The sequence below is a fragment of the Colobus angolensis genome, unplaced genomic scaffold (assembly GCF_000951035.1).
Source record: "Colobus angolensis palliatus isolate OR3802 unplaced genomic scaffold, Cang.pa_1.0 Scaffold79, whole genome shotgun sequence".
NCBI classification, from domain to species: Eukaryota; Metazoa; Chordata; class Mammalia; order Primates; family Cercopithecidae; genus Colobus; species Colobus angolensis.
In genome coordinates, this window is record NW_012121709.1 from 1,102,549 (window position 1) to 1,126,414 (window position 23,866).

At 42.9% G+C, this 23,866-nt stretch overlaps 1 protein-coding gene across 1 annotated transcript in view; it reads left to right on the forward strand.

Moving 5' to 3' along the window:
* Positions 1 to 209: 209 nt before the first annotated feature.
* Positions 210 to 23,866, forward strand: part of OAS2 (2'-5'-oligoadenylate synthetase 2, 69/71kDa) — a 33,714-nt gene continuing 10,057 nt past the window's right edge. Inside the window, exons 1-5 of the mRNA XM_011928676.1 lie at positions 210 to 598; positions 8,741 to 9,011; positions 17,259 to 17,437; positions 19,489 to 19,724; positions 20,239 to 20,383. Coding sequence (XP_011784066.1) covers positions 422 to 598; positions 8,741 to 9,011; positions 17,259 to 17,437; positions 19,489 to 19,724; positions 20,239 to 20,383 — 1,008 coding nt within the window. The 5' untranslated portion in view covers positions 210 to 421. The remainder of the gene's footprint in view (positions 599 to 8,740; positions 9,012 to 17,258; positions 17,438 to 19,488; positions 19,725 to 20,238; positions 20,384 to 23,866) is intronic.

Sequence of the window (23,866 nt, forward strand, 5' to 3'; positions counted from 1 at the left end):
GCCTCTGAGCTTGAGTCAGTTTTGGTTTCCCTGCTGGGGTGCAGGAGTCGGTAAACCCTGCTGTAAGGGGAGGGCGAAAGCCTCTGAGCTTAGGTTAGTTTTGGTTTCCCTGCTCCGGATGCAGGAGTTGGTAAACTCGCTGCAGGGGGCGGGGCAGAGCCTCTGAGCTTAAGTTAAGTTAGTTTTGATTTCCCTGCCCCGGATGCAGGAGTTGGTAGCTCGCTGCAGGGGCAGGGCAGAGCCTCTGAGCTTAAGTTAGTTTTGGTTTCCCTGCCCCGGATGCAGGAGTTGGTAGCTCGCTGCAGTAGGTGGAGAGAGGCCTCCAGACTTCAGTTTCTGTTTCCTGGCTCCGGGCAGCAGCAAGAATTCCTCTGCCTCCCATCCTGCCATTCATTGTCTTGCCGGCAGCCAGCTGAGAGCAATGGGAAATGGGGGGTCCCAGCTGTCCTCGGTGCCTGCTCAGAAGCTGGGCTGGTTTATCCAGGAATACCTGAAGCCCCACGAAGAGTGTCAGACAATGATCGACGACATGGTGAACATCATCTGTGATGTCCTGCAGGCACCCAAGCAGTTCCCCCTGGTGCAAGGAGTGGCCATTGTGAGTCCAGGGCTGAGGATGGGGCTATGGGAGGCAGGCGGCAAGGCCGAGCTACTGGGTGCTGGGCGCCTATTATGTGTGAAGCCCACACTTGGGTGGGATGTGGTGTAGGAGTTTCAGGCTCTGGAGCAAGCTCTTGCTCTAGAGCTGTGTGACACTGGGCAGGCTACCTAACCTCTCTGTGCCTCAGTCTCTGAATCTGTAAAATGGGGAGAGACATAGTACCCACTTCAGAGTATCGTAAGGCTTGAGCACATCACATTCTAGCAAGAGACTGGCACATAGTGCTCAGTGAACTCACTGTGATTACTCACTGCCTTTTCTTCTATCCTTTCCACAGTACAGAGGAGTAAACTTAGGGAGGCTAGAGACTTTGGTCAAACTATCCATGTTGCCTTCTGGTTTCTCCGCAGCAAGAAGGAGTGGCTTTCATCAGTTAGAAATATTTGGTTTTGGGGACACAAATCTCAGGACTGAGGCTGAAGATTCTGGACCTCTGGGGAGGAAGGGGGATTGGGGAGGTGCCAGGAGCCTAGAATTGGGGGCGTGGGGGTCCTCATGGCCCAATACTACCCTCTTACCCTCCTGCACTGCTGACGTCCCTTCTCTGCTGGTGCCACACTTTTTGGTCTCTACCCTTTGCACACACCAGCTAGTGCCGCAATAAAGAAATCTAGACATACGGTGTCCCCAGCCCTGGCCCACGTCAGGAAGCTAAGGCGAGTCTGGTTAACAGCTGTTGTCAGAACTGGGATTTTAAGCCTGGGTAATTGACTTGAGGGCATGCATGTTTAACCACTACGCTATCCTGCCTCTCAATAGTGTTAACATTTTTCCTCACTGAAGTAAAACGGAAAAACTGCCCAGATCAAAGTGTCCAGCTTGATAGGTAACCATAAACAAGGTAACTGTGTAGCCCCCACCCAGATCCAGAAACAAAACATTCTCAGCGCCCCAGAAGCCTGGGCCCCCAATCCAATCAATACCTCCAAACCCAAGTAGGCAATCTCCTGACCTCTAATAGCATAGACACGTTTTGCCTGTTTTTAAACTTTTCATGAATATAGGGTGACCAAATATCCCAGTTTGACCAAATATCCCAGTTTGGGGTGTTTCCTGGGATGTGGGACTTTTGGTGCCAAGACTGGGAATGTAAACCAGGATGCATGGGTGACCCCATATAAACGGCGTCATGGGCTCTGTGTGCTTTGGTGCATGGTTTCTCTGTCCGAAGAGGTTTATGAAATTTATGTTGTGGAGTGCAGTTGTTTATCTTTTCATTGTTGTGTCAATTCCATTGTGTGACTATACCACATCTGTCCATTCTACTGTTTTTTCTTTTTACATAATTGTACATATTTATATGGGGTACATGTGATAGTGAACACATGGATACAATGTGAAATGATCAAGTCAGGGTAGTTAGGATATCCGTCCTCTCAAACATTTATCATTTCTTTGTGTTGAGAACAGTTCAGATCTTCTCTTCTAGCTATTTTGAAATAGATAATAAATTATTGTTAACTATAGTCACCCCATTGTGCTATCAAACACTAGAATTTATTCCTTCTATCTAACTGTATGTTTGTATCCATTAACCAACTTCTCTTCATTTCCTTCTGCACTCCCCAGCCTCTGGTAACTATGATCCTACTCTCTACCTCCATGAGATCAACTTTTTTTTAACTTCTACATAAGCACACGCAATAATTGTCTTTCTATGCCTGACTTATTTAACATAATGACCTATAGTTCCATCCACATTGCTGCAAATGACAGAATTCCATTCTTTTTGTGTCTGAATAGTATTCTACCGTGTATATATATTACATTGTCTTTATCCATTCATCCGCTGATGGATACGTTGGTTGATTCTGTATCTTGGCTTTTGTGAATAGTACTGCAATAAACATGGGGGTACAGTTATCCCTTTTTTTGGGTAAATACCTAGTAGTGGGATTGCTGGATCGAATGGTAATGCCATTTTTAGTTTTTGAGAAACCTCCGTACTGTTTTCCATAATGACTGTCCTAATTTAAATTCCCACCAACAGTGTGTAAGATTCCCTTTACTCCAAATTATTGCTAGCATTTGTTATTTTTTGTCTTTTTGATAATAGCTATTCTAACTGGGGTGATATGATATCTCATTGTGGTTTTGATTTGCATTTTCCTAATGATTAGTGATGTCAAGCATTTTTTTCACATACCCATTGACCATTTTGTATGTCTTCTTTTGAGAAATGTCTATTTAGTTCCTTTGCCTGCTTTTTAAATGGGATGGGTTGTTTTCTTTGCTGTTGAGTTGTTCAAGTTCCTTGTATATTCTGGATATTAAACCCTTTTTGGAAAAATAGTTTCCAAATATTTTCTCCCATTCTACAGTTTGTCTTTTCAGTCTTGATTGTTCCCTTTGCCATGCAGAAGCTTTTCCATTTAATATAGTCCCAATTGTCTATTTTTGTTTCTGTTGCTTGTGCTTTTGAAGTCTTAGCCACAAAATATTTGCATAGACCAATATCCTGAAGCATTACTCTTCTGCTTTATTCTATTAGTTTTATTGTTTCAGGCCTTACATTTAACTCTTTAATCCATTTTTTAGTTAATTTTTTATAAGATGAGAGATGGGGGCCTCATTTCATTCGTCTGCATGTGGATATCCAGTTTTCCCAACACCATTTATTGAAGAGAGTATCCTTTCCCCCAATGGTGCTTTCTCAATCAGTTGACTGTAAATATGTGGCTTTGTTTCTGGGTTCTCTATTCTGTTTCTTTTGGTCTATATGTCTGTTTTTATACCAATCCCATGCTGCTTTGGTTACTATAGCTTCATAGTATATTTTGAAGTCATGTAGTGTGACGCCTCTAGCTTTGTTCTTTTTCCTCAGTATTCTTTCGGCTATTTGAGATATTTTGTGTTTCCATACAAATTTTAGGATTGTTTTTTCTATTTCTGTGGTATTTATAACGATTGCATTGATTCTGTAGATTGCTTTGGATAGTATGGCTATTTTAACAATATTAATTCTTCCAATCCATGAGCATGGGATGTCTTTCCATTTGCTTGTGTCATCTTCAGTTTCTTTTATCAGTATTTTGTAGTTTTCATTGTAGAGATCTTTCACCTCCTTGGTTAAATGTATTCCTAGCTATTTTTTGTTAAATACTATAAATAAGATGCTTTCTTGATTTTTTTTTTAAGCTAGTTCATTATTGATGTGTAGAATATGTTGATATTTTGGTATGCTGGAATGGTGTGTTGATTTTGGTATTTTGATTTTGTATCCTGCAACTTAACCAAATTTATCAGTTCTAAGAGGTTTTCTTGGTGGAGTCTTTAGGTTTTACTGTATAGAAGATCATGTGGTATGCAAAGAGGGGCAATTTGACTTTTTCTTTTCCTATTTAGATGCCTTTTATTTCTTTATCTTGTGTGATTGCTTTGGCTAGGACTTCCAGGATAGATGTGAAAGCCTTTCTCAATTCAGTATGATGTTAACTGTGGGTTTGTCATATATGGACTTTATTATGTTGCGGTATGTTCCTTACATGCCTAATTTGTCGAGGGTTTTTAGCATAAAGGGATGTTGAATTTTACCAAATGTTCTTCTACATCTACTGGGATAATTACATGATTTTTCCTTCATTCTGTTGATGTGATGTGCAAATGTTCAACATTTGTTGACTTGCTCATGTTGAACCATCCTTGCATCCCTGGGATAAATCCCACTTGATCATGTGTTATCTTTTTGGTGTGCTATTGGATTTGGTTTGCTAGTATTTTGTTGAAGGTTTTTGTGTCTATGTTCATCAGGGATATTGGCCTGTAGTTTTCTTTTTTGTTGTGTCTTTGGTCTGGTTTTGGTATCAGGGTAATGCTGACTTCATAGAAGGAGTGAGGAATAATTCCCCAATTTTTTTGGAATAGTTTGAGAAGAATTGGTGTTAATTCTTCTTTATAAGTTTGGTAGAATTCAGCAGTAGAGCCATCTGGTCCTGGGCTATTCTTTGTTGAGGAACTTTTTGTTACTGATTCAATCTCCTCACTCTATTGGTCTGTTCAGGTTTTCTGTTTCTTCCTGGATCAATCTTAGTAGGTTGTATGTGTTCAGGAATTTATCCATTTCCTCCAGGCTTTCCAATTTATTCACATATAGTTGTTCATGATAGTCTCTAATGATCCCTTGTATTTCTGTGGTATCAATTGTAATGTCTCCTTTTTATATCCCTGATTTTATTTACTTGGGTCTTCTCTCTTTTTTTAGTGTACTTAGTCTAAGTAGTGGTTCATCCATTTTGTTTATGCTTTTAAGAAACCGACTTTTCATTTTGTTAATTTTTAGCCTCTATTATGTTTAGTTCTATTTTGATTTTTATTATTTCTTTTCTTCTGCTAATTTTAGGTTTGGTTTATTCTTGCTTTTTCTGTTTGTTTTTGAGATGGATTTTTGCTTTTGTTGCCCAGGCTGGAGTGCAATGATGCGACCTCCGCTCACTGCAACCTCTGCCCCTGGGTTCAAGTGATCTCCTGCCTCAGCCTCCTAAGTAGTTGGGATTACAGGCATGCACCACCACACCCAGCTAATTTTGCATTTTTAGTAGAGACGGGGTTTCACTATGTTGGTCAGGCTGGTCTCGAACTCCTGACCTCAGGTGATCCACCTGCCTCAGCCTCCCAAAGTGCTGGAATTTCAAATGCGAGCCATATGCCTGGCCTTTTGCTTTTCTAATTCCTTGAGATGAACTGTTAGGTTGTTTATTTGAAATTGTTCTACTTTTTTTATGTAAGCATGTATTGCTTCAAACTTTGCTGTATCCCTTAGGTTTTGGTATGTTGTGTTTCCATTTTCATTTGTTTCCAGAAATTTTTTGATTTCCTTTTAAATTTCTTAATCAGCCCAGTGGTTGTCCAGGAGCATGTTGTTTAATTTTCATGTATTTGTACAATTTCCAAAGTTCCTCTTGTTCCACTGTGGTCTATATCCATTGTGGTAAGTATCCATTAAGATACTTGACAGTATTTCAATTTTTAAAAATTTGTTGAGCCTTGTTTTATGATCTACCATAGGGTCTATCCTGGAGAACATTCCCTGTGCTAATAAGAATGTGTATTCTGTAGCTGATTAAATAATCTGTAAACATTCATTAGGTCCATTTGGACTATAATGCAGACTAAGTCCAGTATTTCTTTGTTGATTTTCTGTCTACGTGATCTGTCCAATACCAAAAGTGAGATGAACTTCCCAGCGATTATTGTATTGAAAGCCTCTCTCTCTCTCTCTCTCTCTCTCTCTCTGTTTAGTTCTAATATTTGCTTTACATATCTCAGTGCTCCACTGTTGGGCGTATATATGTCTGTATACATATATACACATGCTTATATCCTCTGGCTGGCTGAATTGATCTCTTGATCATTAATTATAAAATGACCTTCTTTGTCTCTTTTTATGTTTTTGACTTAAAGTCTACTTTGTCTGATATAAGTATAGCTACTCCTGCACACTTTTGGTTTCCATTTGCATGGAATATTTTTTTCATTCCTTCACATTCAGTCCACATGTACCTTCACATATGCAGTGAGTTTCTTGGAGGTAGCATATAGTTGGACCTTATTTTTTATCCATTCAGCTTGTCTATATCTTTTAACTGGAGAATTTAAACTGTTGTTTAATTCAGGGTTGTAATTGATAGTAACAACTCACTCCTGTCACTTTGTATTTGTTTTGATTGTTTTGTACATTCTTTGTTCTTTTCTTTCTCTTTATTGCCTACCTTTCCAATTGTTGGGGGGTTTGTAATGATAACATTTGACTCCTTTCTCTTTGTCATTTGTGTATCTGCTCTACCAGTGAGTTTTACACTTTTGGGTGTTTTCATGATGGTAGACATCATCCCTTTGCTTCCAGATGTAATGCTTTCTTAAGCATTTTCTGTAGAACTAGTCTAGTGGTGATGAATTCCCTCTGTTTTTGCTTGTCTGAGAAAGGCTTTATTTCTCCTTGATTTTTGAAGGATAGCTTTGCTGGGTATAGTATTCTTGTCTGAAAGGGTTTCTTTTTTCAGCACTTTGAGTATCTCATCCTATTCTCTTCTGACCTGTAAGGTTTCTGCTCAGAAATCTGCTCTTAGTCTGAGGAGGATTCCCTTATATGTAACTTTATACTTTTCTCTTGCTATTTTCAGAATTCTATCTTTGTCTTTGACTTTTGACAGTTCGACTATAATATGCCTGGAGAAGACCTTTTTGGGTAGAATCTATTTGAGAATCTTTGAGCTTCCTGTATCTGGGTGCCTAAATCTCTTGTAAGACATGGAAAGTTTTCAGCAATTACTTCATTAAATAGATTTTCTATGCCTTTGCCCATCTCTTCTCCTAGGTCTTTCTAAATTTAAATATTTGATTGCTTTATGATTACCAATATGGCACATAGACTTTCTTCACTCATTTTCATTTCTTTTTCTCACCTTTTGTCTGGCTGGGTTATTTCAAAAGACCTGTCTTCAAGTTCAAAAATTCTTTCTTCTCCTTGATCTAGTCTATTGTTAAAGCAGTGAGTTGTATTTTTATTTTATTCATTGATTTCTTCAGTTTCAGGAATTGTGTGGTTCTTTTTAACAATATCTATCTTTTTGTTGAGTTTCCCATTCAGAGTATGAATTATTTTCCTGATTTCTTTGTATTGTTTATCTGTGTTTTCTTGTATCTTACTGAATTTCTTTAATATCATTGTTTTGGATTTTTCTTAGTCATTGCATAGATATAATTTTTGGGGGGCATCTGTACTGAAGAATTATTGTGTTCCTTTGGAGGTGCCATGTTTCCTTGCCTTTTCATGTTTCTGTGTCCTTACATTGATATCAGCACAGCTAATATAACAGTCACTTCTCCAATTGTATTTATTGGCTTTCAGAGGGAAAGACATTTTCCTCTGCTGGGCATGGTGGCTCATGCCCATAATCCCAGTGACTCAGGAGGCTGAGGTGGGAAGTTTGCTTCTGGCAGGAGTTTGAGGTTACAGTGAAATATGACTGTGCACTACACTCCAGCCTAGGTGACAGTGCAAGACCTTGTCTCTAAAAAATTAAATAAAAATAAAATAAGAAGATGTTTTCCTGTAGATGTGTCTATAGTGTTGGTTGAGTGGAGCACTTTGGCTTTGATTCTGTGTGCACACAGTTAGTGAAGCCTCCAAATGATTTCATAAGCATCAATGTTGTCTGTGAGTTCCTCAGTGTCTGACACTGTAGTTGTTGACGGAGTCTGTGGAAAGGCTGTGCTGGGAACAGGGACATCAGGCAGGCTGGTCTTCGAGCACTAGTGGTGACAACAGTGTGCCAGGCATGCTGGTCCTCAGACCCCCAGGCAGTGTATGTGGGTGCCAGTGCTGGTGTGTCCAGGTGGGCAGGGTTTCAGACTTCAAGGCAACATGTTCAGGTGCCAGTGGTAGCAGCAGTGGACTGAATAGGCAGGTCCTTGGGCCCCGAGGTGGCCTGTGTGGAAGTGGCAGCAGCAGGCCAACCTTCAGGCCCTCAAGTGGTGTACACAGGCATCAGTGATGGCAAGCTGGGTAGGCTGGTCCCCAGGCCCTTGGGAGACACATGTGGTCACTGGTGGCAGGCAGAGTGGGCCCATCCTTAGACCTCTGGATGGTGTGTGCCTGTGCTGCTGGTGGTAAACAGGATGGGTCAATCTCCTGGCCCCTGGGCAGCACATGTGGATGCTGGTGGCAGGTGGGGCAAGCCTGTCCTCAGGTTCCCGGATGGTGCGTGCAGGTGCTGGCAGCAGGTGGGACAGTTTGACCCCCATACCCCCAGCTGCACACAGGCACCCGCAACAATGGTGGGTGGGGCAATCCTATCCTCAGGCCCTGGGACAGTAAGCACAGGTGCAAGTGGTGGCAGGTGGGGCAGTTCAATCCATTTCTTTTGTCAATAGCCATTTGAGTCACCTCCAGCTTGGGGCTAGCATGAAAAGTGTTACTATGAGCATCCCAATCAGGTCTTTGTGGGGCCAATGGATGCCTGCCCCTCAATTTTAAGACCGTTTTTGGCTTTTACTTGAGTCGAGAAATAGCACTGCCTGCTAGAGATCCCTGTGACCCCAGCATCTGGAGTCTCACATCTGCTTCTTTGTCACTGGCAGGGTGGCTCCTATGGACGGAAAACAGTCTTAAAGGGCAACTCCGATGGTACCCTCGTCCTCTTCTTCAGTAACTTAAAACAATTCCAGGATCAGAAGAAAAGCCAACATGACATCCTCGAGAAAACTGGGCATAAGCTGGAATTCTGTCTGTACACGAAGTGGATGAAAGACAGTTTCGAGATTCAGAAGTCCCATGATGGCTTCACCATCCAGTTGTTCACAAAAAATCAGAGAGTCTCTTTTGAGGTGCTGGCTGCCTTCAATGCTCTCAGTAAGTATTCCTGGGTGTTGGGGGAGAAAAACCAAAGAAGGGGGTGCCAGATAGCCCCATGCAACCTCTAGGCCATGGGTGACATAGATACCACTGCTGCTTTCAAAAAATGGGAGACCATAGACCCTCAGGAGAGAAGAATCCTTTCTACCCTGGACTCACTCTCTTCTCTAGAACTAACTTCTCCCCCATATCCTGATTGTCTTTGGAGAAATTCTGGATTCTAGAATCTAAGGCAGAGCCTTTTAAGCCATACTGTATACATAAATCACCCAGAACCTTGTTAAAATGCAGATCCTGACTCAGAAGGTCTGAGTCAGGGCCCAGGATTTCATTCTAGCCAGCTCCATGATGAGCTGCTAGTCCGCAGATCACGCTTGAGGGTGTTGACCAGAGTCAGTGTTGGTTAGAGTGAGAGGATGAGGCAGACATCTGGGAAAAGTCCAGCTGGGGCAAGCATTTGAAGTCTGCCTTCCTACCAGGTCAAAATCAAGGCAACAACCTTCCACAGATAACTATCAAAGCTTGAGGGGTGCCTTGAACCCAACTCGTAAATCCCCAAGACCTGTCTACCTCTTGTGTCTCCTGTCTCAGCAAACATTCCCACACTCTTGCTTATTGTTAAAGTAACCTCTGCTTACCAGGCTTCTGGTTTAATAAAAGATGGCTAGAATGACTCCATCTTAAAGTGAGTAGCTAGGCACTCACAAGGAACCTACAGGCTTAATACTTGGGTCTGAAAATAGCCACAGTCTAAGCTGACCACCAACTATAATTGCAGAATATTTATGGCCATACAAAACATCTCCCACTAAGCCTACAAAATGTCCAGATGTCCTAAAAGTACAGCCCACTTAAAGTCAACATTAATGAGCAGGCTTAGGTTGAAGGATTAATGGTCATCAATACCACTGTTAAGAAGAAAGTTCTTAGCCAAATTGAATTTAATAGAGTTTAACTGAGCAGACAATTCACGAATCTAGAGGTCTCCCGAGCCAGAGTAGGTTCAGAGAGTCTTGAACACAGTCATGTGGTGGAAGAAAGATTTATGGACAGGAAAAGGAAAGTGATGTACTGAAAAAGAAAGTGAGATACAGAAGCAGCCAGACTGGTTATAGCTCATCATTGGCCTTATTTGAACGAGATTTGAGCAGTTGGCCACCTTTGATTGGCCAAAACTCAGTGATCGGCACAAGAGTAGGTTGCAGTCTGTTCGCACATCCTTTTAGGTTATAGTTCACCATGTACAGAGAAATTTCAGACCAAACTTAAAATATGTAAGGAGGCAGCTTTAGGCTAAACTTGACTTAACAGCACCAATAGCCTCTACCTTTAGTGAGCACCTCTGCACATTCCAATTTTAATTATGGCTCCTTAGAGTTTCTTATAAACAAAGACACTAACAAAAAAATGGCACATTCTTCCTTCTCCTTTCTGAGGACGCCCTACCCTGTAACAAAGTAGTTTCTAATAAATTTGCTTCTTTCACCATACTCTGTGCTTGCCTTGAATTCTTTCCTGCATGAGATCCAAGAACCCTCTCTTGGGATCTGAATCAGGACCCTCTTTTCCAGCAACGCTATCACCTGTAAACCAAAAGTATCTGAGACAGGTCTCAATCTATTGAGAAAGTGTATTTGCCAAGGTTAAGGATGTGCCCATGACACAGCCTCAGGAAGCTCTGATGACATGTGCCCAAGGCGGTCAGGGTACAGCTTGGTTGTACACGTGATACGGTGTGGCTGTGTCCCCACCCAAATCTCATCTTGAATTGTGGCTCCCACAATTCCCACATGTCATGGGAGGGACCTGGTGGGAGGTAATTGGATCATGGAGGCAGGTCTTTCCCATGCTGTTCTCAAGATAATGAATAAATCTCATGAGATCTGATGGTATCATAAAGGGGAGTTCCCCTGCACAAGCTCTCTCTGGCCTGCCACCATGTAAGACGTCTCTCGCTCTTCCATCATGATTGTGAGGCCTCCCCAGCCATGTGGAACTGTGAGTCAATCAAACCTCTTTCCTTTATAAACTACTCAGTCTCGGGTATGTCTTTATTAACAGCATGAGAACAGACTAATGCAATACATTTTAGGGAGACATGAGACACCAATCAATGCATGTAAGAGGTACATTGGTTTGGTTTGGAAAGGCAGGACAACTCAAAGTGGGGGCTTCCAGGTCATTGGTAGATTTAAAGATTTTCTGATTGGCAATTGATTGAAAGAGTTATCATCAATAGAAAGGAATATCTAGGTTATGATGGTAAGGGATTGTGGAGACCAAAGTTTTATCATGCAGCTGAAGCCTCCAGGTAGCAGGCTTCAGAAAGAATAGATTGTAAATGTTTCTTATCAGACAAGAGCCTGTTCTATCACTAATTCCAAAAAAGAGGGAGGTATCATGAGGAATGTCCAGCTCCTCCTTCCCATCATGGCCTGAACTGGTTTTTCAGGTCAACTTTGGAATGGCTTTGCTGAGAGAAGGGGTCCATTCAGATTATTGGGGAGCTTAGAATTTTATTTTTGGTTTATACACCTAAGCCAGGATTGTATCTCCAACTCCCCCATCTCCTCACTCACAGCCCATCACTAAGTCCTTCCAGTTCTGCCTAACTGGCTCCTAAATCTGCATAATTTCTCTCCCTTCCCACTGCTACTTCCCTAATCAACGTCACCACCAGAGATGTGGTAATGGCTTCTTAATAGTCTCCCTGACTCCTCTCTCTACCCTGCAGCTGGTGCTCTCTTTCCATGCACAAATATCATTGTGTCACACACTCTGCCTCTAATAGCTTTTCATTGCATTTAGGAAGTTGGCCAAAAATGCCAAACTCTGTAAAATATTTTAAGAGATTATTTTCTGAGCCAAATATGAAGACCATGACCTGTGACACAATCAGAAGTTCCTGAGAACATGTGCCCAAGATGATCAGGTTACAGCTTGATTTTTATACATTTTAGGGGGACAGAATTTACAGGGAGAAACATAAATCATTACACATAAGGTATGCATTGGTTCAGCCTGGAAAGGCAAGATATCTCAAAGCAGGGTCTTCCAGGTCATAGGTGGTTATAAAGATTTCCTGATTAGCAGTTGGTTGAAGGAGTTCAGCTTAAGAAAACGGGAGTTGTGGAAGACAAGTTTCTTATTATGTAGATGAAGCCTCCAGGTAGCAGACTTTAAGGAGAATAGGTGGTAAATGTCCCTTATCAGACCTTACAGGTGTCAGACTTAGTTAAAATCTCTCCTGAATCAGGAGAAGATCCAGAAGGGGAAGGGGATTCGCCACAGAATGTTAATTTTTCCACAGGACACAGCTTTGCAGGGCCATTCCAAAATGTGTCAAAGAAATATATTTTGGGCCAGGGACGGTGGCTCACGCCTGTTATCCCAACACTTTGGGAGGCCAAGGCGGGCAGATCACCTGAGATTGGGAGTCTGAGACCAGCCTGACCAACATGGAGAAACCCTGTCTCTACTAAAACTACAAAATTAGCCAGGCGTGGTGGTGCATGCCTGTAATCCCAGCTACTTGGGAGGCTGAGGCAGGAGAATCGCTTGAACCCGGGAGGCAGAAGTTGCAGTGAGCCGAAATCACACCATAGCACTCGAGCCTGGGCAACAAGAGTGAAACTCCATCTGAAAAAAAAAAAAAGAAATATATTTTAGGGTAAAATATTTTTTATTTCCTTTAGGACCTGTTATCTGTCAGGCGATGCCAGAGTTAAGTTGGAATTTGGTGTCATACTGCTACAAAGAGTCTGTTCTGTCAGTCTTGGGATCTCTATTTTAATGTTAGCGTTTGTCAGTTGTGCCTGAATTCCAAAGGGAGGAGAGTATAATGAGGTGTCCAAGTCCTCCTTCCCATTATGACCTGAACTAGTTTTTCAGATTTCTTTGGGGGTTCCCCTTGGCCAAGAGGGGGGTTCATTCAGTAGGTTGGGAAGGCTTAGAATTTTATTTTTGGTTCACAAGGATAAGGATCCAACTCCTCAGCAGGACAGGACTTTGATGATCTGGCAGCCCCTACTGACTTACCTCTCCAGCTATACCACTCACTACCAACTAACTCTTTATGCTGCAGCCACTCTGGCCTTCCCTGAGCTCCTCAAACCCACATGATGCTAGCTCAGCTTGAGACTTTGACCCATACTGTTCCTTTGCCTGAAACATACTTCCCCCAGCCTTTTATTTTTTGATCAACTCATCCTTTAAATCCTCTGGCTCTCTACGTCTGGGTTAGATCCACTTTCCACATGCTCCAATAGCAATTTGTGCTTTCTACATCATGAGATTTATCACCTTGCAAACCCCAAATATCTGAGACAGGTCTCAGTTAGTTTAGAAAGTTTATTTTGCCAAGGTTGAGAACGGGCACCTGTAACACAGCCTCAGGAGGTCCTGATGACACGTGCCCAAGGCGGTCAGAGCACAGTTTGGTTTTGTACATTTTAGGGAAACATGAGACATCAACCAACATATGCAAGATGAACACTGGTTCACTCCAGAAAGGCAGCACAACTCAAAGCAAAGTGGGACAGCTCAGAGTGGGGAGAGGGCTTCCAGATCATATGTAGATAAGAGACCAATGGTTGCATTCCTTTGAGTTTCTGACTACCCTCTTCCAAAGGAGGCAATCAAATATGCATTTATCTCAGTGAGCAGAGGAATGACTTTGAACAGAATGGGAGGCAGGTTTGTCCTGAGAAGTTCCCAGCTTGACTTTAACTGCGTGATTTTGGGGCCCCAAGATTTACTTTCCTTTCACAACTTACATGGAAATAATTTATTTAGCTTTCTCCTCTCCTAGACTATAAGCTCCATGAGGACAGGTATCATGAGTATCTTGTTCTTCTCTGATCTCTAGTACAATGTTCACCATTAATAATAGTTGTTGGATGGATGGATGGATCATGATGGATAAATGGATGGAAGGTAAATGGATGGACAAATGAATGTAGATGGATGGATGGATAGATATTAAATATATATATATATTTATAGATGAGGTAGATAGATGGATAGTCTCAAGCACAAAGCATAGGCTCAAGTACAAGTGCACATATAATCACAAACTTAAACAATTCCAGGCTGGGCACGGTGGCTCATGTCTAGAATCCCAGTGCTTTGGGAGGCTGAGGCAAGAGGATTGCTTGAGGCCAGGAGTTTCAGATCAGCCTGGGCAACATAGTGAAATCCCATCTCCACCAAAGAATTAAAAATTAGATGCGGTGGCATGCACCTATATTCCTAGCTACTGGGGAGACTGAGGCAGAAGGATCACTTGAGCACGGGAGTTCAAGGTTGCAGTGAGCTTTTATCACACCACTATACTCCAGCCTGGGCAACACAGCAAGATCCTGTCAAAAGAAAAAGAAAAAGAAAGAAAAGAAAAGGGGAGGGGAGGAGAGAGGAGGGAAAGGGAAAATTCCCAAGCTGAAACTTAAGCCATCATTAAGCAAATGGGGAAACAGAAAAGCCTAGGTCTTCTAAGCTCATGGCCAGAGTACCTTCCATCACATATAGTTTTAAGGAATTTCTGGGTTACCAGGAACCATGAAGAACGATGAGCCCAGGCATCACTGATAAGGAGGAGACATACAGACATCCTGATAACTCACATTCACAGAAAGGTGGCCTAGCCTGGGGAAACATGTACCAGTTTGGGAGATTAGCAGTTCTGAGTTCTTATCCTGGTCCTACTACTCACGTATGCCTGCCAGCTGTACAGTCAGACTAGAAACTACCTTCCAGGGCCATTAGGATGCTCAGGGTTGGGGGTGGGAGCCTGCTTCAAACAGGGGCTGGAGTCAAAGCGGGAGACAAGTGCACTCGTAAGTCTTACAGGAAAGTCCTGTCCTCCTGTTCCAAGTGCCATGCTGGAAGACCTGGCCAGAGCGCCCTCTACTGGGCTCATCCCATCATGCAAGGATAATGTGAGTGAGAAATAAGGTCTTCCCCATATGTGCTACCCAGAAGCTGCCACTAGATGGTAGTAGAGCTGCACATTCCAAATTATTACACGCTCTCTTTTCTGCAAGGAAACACAGGGTCACTTTCTGAGAAAAGCAACCTACAGGGGAATTGGTAACTTGTTTTTCTTTTTTTTTTTAACTAAATATTAGCCTAACTAATCTGGCCTATTTTTACACCAGGTCCAGGCTAGCTGTCTCCAATTCTGCATCTCTTTCCACTGTTGCGTACCACCACAACTCTCCCCCTGGGGCCTTTGACCCAAAGCAAGAAGTACCTATTTACTAGACTTGCTGGTATTTCCACTATCCTCATCTGTAAATTAGTAATTGCAACTGCACTTGCCAGAGTTTTGTGAGGCTTGTATGTTTCACTGTACATAAAAGGCTTAGAGTAAACACACCATAAATGTTGGCTATTTATTATCATTATGGAGGAAGATAGGATGTTATTTCTGTCAACCTCCCTGCATGCCAAGTGCCCAGAACCAGGCCTAGGGAGTCAGTAAACATCCATTGGGGTGTATGAAAGGAACAAGCTAGCTGCTTTCTCCTGGTTGCTTATCTAAATGTGTTTGTGGGCCAGGGTGCTGGCTCACATCTGTAATTCCAACACTTTGGAAGGCCGAGATGGGAGGATCACTTGAGAACAGGAGTTCAAGACCAGCCTGGGCAACATAGTAAAATGCTGCCTAAAAAAAAAAAAAAAAAAAAAAGCCAAACATGGTGGCACACAACTGTGGTCTCAGGTACTCAGAAGGCTGAGGCAAGAGGATCACTTGAGCCTTGAAATATATTTGAGGGTACAGTGAGCTATGATTGTGCCATTGCAGTCCAGCCTGAGTAACAGAGAAGACTCCGTCTCTAAAAGTAAGAATAATGATGAAACAAACCCAGTAGTCTCATAGACCACTTTTTTTGTTTGTTTTTGTTTCTGTTGGTTTTTTGGAGGGGAGATGGGGGGCTCTTTTGTTTTGTTTTTTAATGAACATAGAAATTGACCCTTCTGATCTTAAAGCTTGAAACTTACATTTGTTTTATCTAAGTTCCTTCCTCAGAAAAGGAACCTCAGATCTCTCAAAAAGTATCAAAGAACTGAAACTCACCAGTCACTGCATCCAGACAATGGGATGTCAAATCCCTTATTCCTCATGATTACCTCCTCACCCCTCCCTAATTCCCGTTTTCCTACACATAGGTACATTTCTTCCCTGCTGCATAGAACCCTAACTTTAGTCTGTCAGGGAGAAGGATTTGAGACTGATCTCCCATCTCCTCGGCTGCAGCACCTGATTAAAGCCGCCTTCTTGGCAACACTTGTTGTTTCAGTCATTGGCTGTCGGTGTGGTGAGCAGCAGGACCTAGACTGAACCCCTGGTGTTTCAGTATCAGTAATCAATCAATAAATGTGTTTGTTTTATTTTTAATTTTATTTTGAGACAGAGTCTCACTCTGTCACCCAGGCTACAGTGCAGTGGCACAATTATGGCCCAGTGCAACAGGTTCAAGGAATTCGCATGCCTCAGCCTCCTGAGTAGCTGGGATTACAGGCATGTGCCACCACGCCCAGCTAATTTTTGTATTTTTGTATTTTAGGATTTCATCATGTTGGCCAGGCTGGTCTTGAACTCCTGGTGATCCACCTGCCTTGCCCTCCCAAAGTGCTGGGATTACAGGCATGAGCCACCGTGCCTGGCTAAATAAATGTGTTTATAAACAGTGGAGTTCAGCTAGCAAGAATGAAAACCCATTGATTAAACCAGCCTCTGTCCCCAGATCTCCACGGCCCTGCTGCCACCTTGCCTGCCTTCTCAAAGTCCCTGTACCCTGACACTCTGAAGTAAAATATTCACTGGATGGACTCAATGACAGAATATATTGCATGTAAAATATAAACTTTCCTTTCTTCCAGATGTATACTAATTATGCCAACACCAACAATTTTTTAAAGAACCCACTTGTTCCCTACTAATTTGGAGAATTCTGTTTCTCATTTATAATTCCATCTCTTATCCCTCCATTAGGTTCTGCTGATCTTGTCTTGGGTTAACACCATACCGTTTTCATTACAGTCATTTTAGACTACACTTTATTATCTAATGGGCCAAGTTGCCCTTTCCTATTATGTTTTATGTAAAGGTACCAGTCCTCTGACTGATTAAACAAGGATCGTGTGCTGTTAAACTATAACTGACTTTCATTGTAGAGCAACCCTGGCTCTATGAGACCGGGTTACATAAATACCAAAGTTCCAATTTCTCTTTCACACCAGGCTTAAATGATAATCCCAGCCCCTGGATTTATCGAGAGCTCAAAAGATCCTTGGATAAGACAAATGCCAGTCCTGGTGAGTTTGCAATCTGCTTCACCGAACTCCAGCAGAAGTTTTTTGACAACCGTCCCAGAAAACTAAAGGATTTGATCCTCTTGATAAAGCACTGGCATCAACAGGTAATTTTCCAAGTGTTTATATATGGTTACCATTCATTTCCTTTTTATCGAGATAATTGACATCCAGTAAAGTGCAACAATCTTAGGTGTACAACTCAATGCATGTTTTGCAATCTTACCAGCAACACCCAAATTAACATAGGGAACATTTCCTGCACCACAGAAGGTGCCTCAAGCCCACTGTCTCCCCAGTAATCCTCCCAAACAAACTCCTATTCTAACATGTGTCACCACCACAGATTAGTTTTGCTTGATTTTAAACAATATAAGTGGGATCATACAGTACATACTTTATGTCTGCCTTCTTTTGCTCAACAGTACGTCTGAGAGACTCATTCATGTGGTTGCAGGATCTTGCTCTGTTACCCAGGCTGGAGTGCAGTGGTATGATATTGGCTCACTGCAACCTCTGTCTCCTGGGCTCAAGCAATCCTCCCATCTCAGCCTCCCACGTAGCTGGAACTACAGGAGTGTGCCACCACACCTGGCTAATTTTTGTGTTTTTTGTAGAGATGAGGTTTTGCCATGTTGCCCAGGCTGGTCTTGAACTCCTGGGCTCAAGCTATCTACCCACCTCGGCCTCCCAAAGTGCTGGGATTACAGACATGAGCCACGGCACCCAGCCATAGTAGCACTTTTTTTCACGTTTTGCCATATTCCATTGTATGAATGTAACACACATTTATCCATTCTGCTGCTTTGGGTTATTTTCAAATTGGGGCAATTTTCAAATAGATGATTGGGTCATTTTCAAATTGGGGCAATTATGAATTAGGTTACTATGGATATTTTCCTACATGTCCTTTTATGAATATAAGCATTCATTTTTCTTGGGCAAATATGTAGCAGCAGAATTGCTGGGCTATCCAGTACACATATATGAATGTTGTGTACATATATGTGTGTAAATATATAAAATATATATGTGGTTTACTTGTTTTTTTGTTTAACCATAGCAAATCTTGCCAAATCATTTCCAAAATCTTACCAAATTATACTCCCATCAGCAAGATGTAAGTTTCAGGAATATTATCAAACCCAACTGGGGATCTGCCCACCCAGCGCAGCAAAACCAAACACAGACTTTGGGACTGCAGTGAGAGAGTGAGGCATTTATTGCAGGGAGAATCGGGCAGCTCATGTTTAAGAGCCAAACTCTCTGATGGCTTACAGGTAAGTGTTTTAAAGGTGAGGGGACAGAGGTTACAGGCAAAGCCATAAATCAACACATGGAGACTGTAGATTGGTTTGACCTAAAAAGGTGGGACGTCTCCAAGCAGGAGGGAGGAAACGGATGGATGGCTCAGGTCACAGGATTCAAAGACTTTCCGATTTGTGATGGGTGAAATGGGCGAAGCTTTATCTAAAAATTTCAGATCAGCAGAAAGGAATGTTAGCTCTGGCTCATAGGTGTGACCTCCTCCAAGACCCTCAGGAAGAAATTTAGAACAAAGAATGAGATCAGGGTTCAATCCTCAGTTTCCCCTTATCTGAGGTCTACCTGCCAGTCGATTTGCTTGGTGGGGGCCTGAGTTTCTGAAAATCAGCTCAGGGACAGGGACATACTTTAAGATGTTATCTTTAGTTTCTATAGGGAACAAAACATCTTCCGACTCTAGCTTCCTTGGCTACTGTTTTAAGTGACTATTACCTTCCTTTTTTGTTGATTTTATTTTATTGGGTTTTTTTTTTTTTTTCCACTGCTCCTGTAGACCCTGAACTACTATATTTTTGCTTATCAAGTTGCTCATTGACTTTTCAAGGCTAGTAAGGTGCCTGGAATTTCCCTCGAAAGAACTCCAGATTTTCCTTTATTTTTATGCTTGTGGGACGGGGGCAGTGGGTGGCCTGCAGGCCCCTAAGAGAGGTCCCTGCTCCATCCCAGTTGTTCCATATCTTTGTCAAGACTTGGTATTGTCAGTCTGCTGAATTGTAGGTATTCTGGCAAAGGAGAATGACTTCCTGTAGACCTCTGGTTTCTTGATTTCAGATCCCTGACATGGTAAGAACGGGATCCCCAAATGAGCTGCTACCCTTTTCTTCTCCCACAGTGCCAGCAAAAAATGAAGGATTTACCTTTGCTGTCTCCGTATGCCCTGGAGTTGCTCACAGTGTATGCCTGGGAACAGGGGTGCAGAAAAGACAACTTTGACATTGCTGAAGGTGTCAGAACCATTCTGGAGCTGATCAAATGCCATGAGCAGCTGTGTGTCTATTGGATGGTCAACTACAACTTTGAAGATGAGACCATCAGGAACATCCTGCTGCACCAGCTCCAATCAGCAAGGTGCCAAGCTTCTCGTGCCCTATCCCTGTACCTCATCATCCACATGCCAGGCATACCTCTTTAGAATGAGAGCTCAGCCTTGCCCTATCAAGCCAGTGCTGGACCAGAAGAATGGCAGCCACCATGGGTGGGAAGGCAGAGGGGTCTGTCTGAAAGAGGGGAAGTCCAGTCAGTGCTTTTCAAGTTCCAAGCCATAGTCACATTTTGTCCCCTAAACAAACACTGGAGAGACACTTCCTCTTACAGAAGGCAGGAGCTAAGAGAGAAAGGGCAGCGGGGGGACAGGAAGAGGAGACCACTTTGTTATTTTGTTAATAGAATGTCTCTGTAAAGCAGCAAACACAGGGCCAGAGGGGCTTGATGTTGTAGACAAAATTCCTCAGCAGCTTGGAGGAGCCGCAGGAATCCAAATTCAAGTTGCCAGATTTCCACTCCAGGCCTCTTTCCCCAAAACAGATTTTGCCTCCCGCAAGCAGCTCAACTGACATTTTTTTAAATCTAATGGAATACACAGGCCAGTAATCTTGGATCCAACCGACCCAACCAATAATGTGAGTGGAGATAAAAGATGCTGGCAATGGCTGAAAAAAGAAGCTCAAACCTGGTTGACTTCTCCCAACCTGGATAATGAGTTACCTGCACCATCTTGGAATGTTCTGGTAAGAGGGTTTTCCAAATGCAGGGTGTTTCATGCTGCAGGAAGGTCTTCCTGACACCTAGGCTAAGTCTTATCTGAGAGTACTCTGTATTAGTTTCCTGTGCTGCTGTTACAAAGTTCCACAAAACAGATGGCTTAAAGCCACAGAAATTTATTCTCTCACCATTCTGGCTATTACAAGTTCAAAATCAGGGTGCTGGCAGAGCCATGCTCTCTGCAGGCCCTAGGGAAGAATTCTTCCACGCTTCCCGCAGCTTCTGGTGGTTGCCAGCAGTCCTTGGCTTGTGGCTGCATCACTCCAGCCGCTGCCCATGTGGTCACGTGGCCTTCTCCCTACGTGTCTTCTTATCATCTTCCCTCTGTGCGTGTCTGTCTTATCGTATCCTCTTCTTCTAAGAACAACAGTCATACTGAATTAGGGCCCAGCATAATGACCTAACCTTCATGAGATCCCATTTGAAAAGACACTATTTCCAGGTAATGCACATTCATTGATACTATAGGTTGGAACCCCAGCATCTTTTAGGGATACACAGTTCAACCCATCGCACACCATCAAGGCAATGACTATGAAGTGCAAAATGGAACAAAGAGAAAGGGGGATACCCACAGATGCAAGAGCTCAATTAATTTTTGCAAGAGAGAAAGCTGGTGAGCAGGTGGAGACATGAAACAGAGCATTGCTCAGAGAAGGGGTTGGCAGGCAGGCCTGTGGATACCAGGACAGGTTCTGAGCTCCATTCAGGCAGATGCCGGGGGCAAGAGCTGGAAGTGGGGCCGAAACAAGAGAACCAATTAAGGCACCAGCAGTGAAACAGGTGCACTGGCCTTCCCCCTCCCATCCCCAAAAGGAGAGGTAAATCTATCAACACAAACTCCCCTGCATGCTCAGTGCTTATTAGAGAAAAGCTATCAAGAAGAACCTTCCCAGATTAGACCACTGAGCCCTCTCGGCTTTTCTGGGAACCACACTGGGGACAACTGTATTAATTGAGGCCAGTGGGGCCAACCAAATTCCACATTTCATGGACAGATTTATTTATATCCAAGTTATGGGAGGCGGAATCTACATCCCATTTGCACAGAAATGTGAAGGCTAACTGAGCAACAATCTGGCATGTTAATGAAGATGTAAATTAGTTTAGCAAACCTCACAGAGGGTGGGGATTCTATGAATGGGGAACTTCCCTAACTGGACCCAGAAGGATCAGGACACTCTGAGCAGTCACCCCTGTGCCCACCCTAACCCCTACTTTCACTGGACCCCTGGTCTTTGCTCCCTGACCCCAGTTTTCCCGGCTTATTCAGACAGATTTTTTCAAAAAGTTATCCCCCCAACCTGACATCTTATTCTGAAGCTTTGAAACATTTAAAAAGTTAGAAAAATGGTCCACTAAACTCCTGTGAGCCCCTCACATAGATGCACCCATGTGCAACATTTGCTATGTTACAGTTTGTGTGTGCACACATTATTATTGTTGTTGTTGTTATCGTCGTTTTTAATCTTTTTTTTTTTTTTTAAGAGATGGGGCTACATCTCGCTACATTGGCCAGGCTGGTCTCAAACTCCTGAGCTCAAGTGATCCTCCCACCCTGGCCTCCCAAAGTTATGGGATTACAAGCGTGAGCCACCTCGCCTGGCCCATTGTTATAGTTGCTGTTTATACTGAGCCCTTTGAGAGTAGACTGCCAGACATCTCTTTACCCTTAAATACTTTCACAGGGATCTCTGAGAATAAGAATATTCTCTTCAATAACCTCTATGCCATGATCAAATTCAGGAGATTAGGAGTCATATGTTATTGTCCCAATACAGCCATTGGGATGATTTTGACAATCATGCCAAGAAATGTCCTTCATAGGACATTCTTTTCCAACCCAGAAGCACATGTGGCATTTAGTTCCAAACATCTCCTAAACCGTCTTTTGATACTCACTGTGGCTGTTTTCATTCTGCTATCCCATCAATTTCTATTTTGAGAACTGTGAGACCATCCCTGTCTCTACAGTTGTTGAAGACAATTAGGCCCAGGAACCACTGCATAAGGAGGTCCAAACATTGGAGGGCTCATGTACACATACACATGCACACATGTACATGCATACACACACATGCACTCACACACATGCACATACATGCACACACATTCACTCACACCACGCACACATATGCACTCACACACCACAAATATTCTGTCCTGTGGAAGGAGCAGTGTTGGCAATGAATTTACCCTCAATAGGCACCATCCTCAGCAACTATGAGGCCAACTTACAACATCTAAGAACAACCAAGGTTGATCTTCAACTTTCAAGCTGAATGCCCTTCCCCACCTCCAGGTGAGCTAGCCCATCTTGTCTGTGTTGCCAGCAAAAGTACAACATTTGTATAGAACACCGAATTAGTTGCCTCTTACTGCTGTTTTTAAAAAATGCCCTAAACTTAGTGGCTTAAAACACATGAATTTGAGCCAGGCATAGTGGCTCACACCTGTAATCCCAACACTTTGGGAGGCTGAGGGGGGAGGATCGCTTGAGAACAGGAGTTTGAGACCAGCCTGAGCAACATAACAATACCCCGTCTCTACAAAAATAAATAAATAAACTAGCCAGGTGCAGTGGTGTACACCTGTAATTCCAGCTAGTTGGGAGGCTGAGGCAGGAGGATCACTTGAGCAAGGGAGACTAAGGTTGCAGTGAGCCATGATTGTGCCACTGCATTCAGCCTGGGTGACAGAGCAAGACCCTGTCTCAAAATTACTTTTGCACCAACCAAAAAAAAAATATATATATATATATATGTTTCCTCACCTTTTCAAGCTCCTTGAGGCTATCCAAATTTCTTGGCCTATGGCCCCTTACTCCTTCTTCAAAGCCAACAGCATAGCATTTTCCAGCCCCTCTCTCTACTTCCAACATCACATCACCTCCTCCAACTCTAACCCACCTGCCTCCCTCTTATAAGTACCCTGGTCCTTACAAGCACAGTGGCTCATGCCTATCATCACAGCACTTTGGGAGGCTGAGGTGGGAGGATTGCTTGAGACTGGAAGTTTGAGACCAGCCTGGGGAACCTAGTGAGACTCCCATCTCTAAAAAAAAAAAAAAAAAAAAAATAGCTAGGCGTGATGGCACAAACCTGTGGTCCCAGCTACTCAGGAGACTAAGGCTGGAGAATCCCTTGAGCCCAGGAATTGGAGACTGCAGTGAGCTATAATGGCACCCCTGCCCTCCAGTTTGGGTGACAGAGCGAGACACTGTTTCTGAAAAAACATGGGTTAGAATCATGGGTTGGAAGGCTACCTATTGGGTTCTATGCTCACTGCCTAGGTGATGGGATCACTCATACACCAAGCCTCAGCAACATGCAATTTACCCATGTAAAAACCCATGCATGTATCTCCTTGAACCTAAAGTAAAAGTGGAGAAAAAATATATTAATTAATTCAATTGAAAATTAAAATTAAGAGGGAAAAGACCCTTGTGA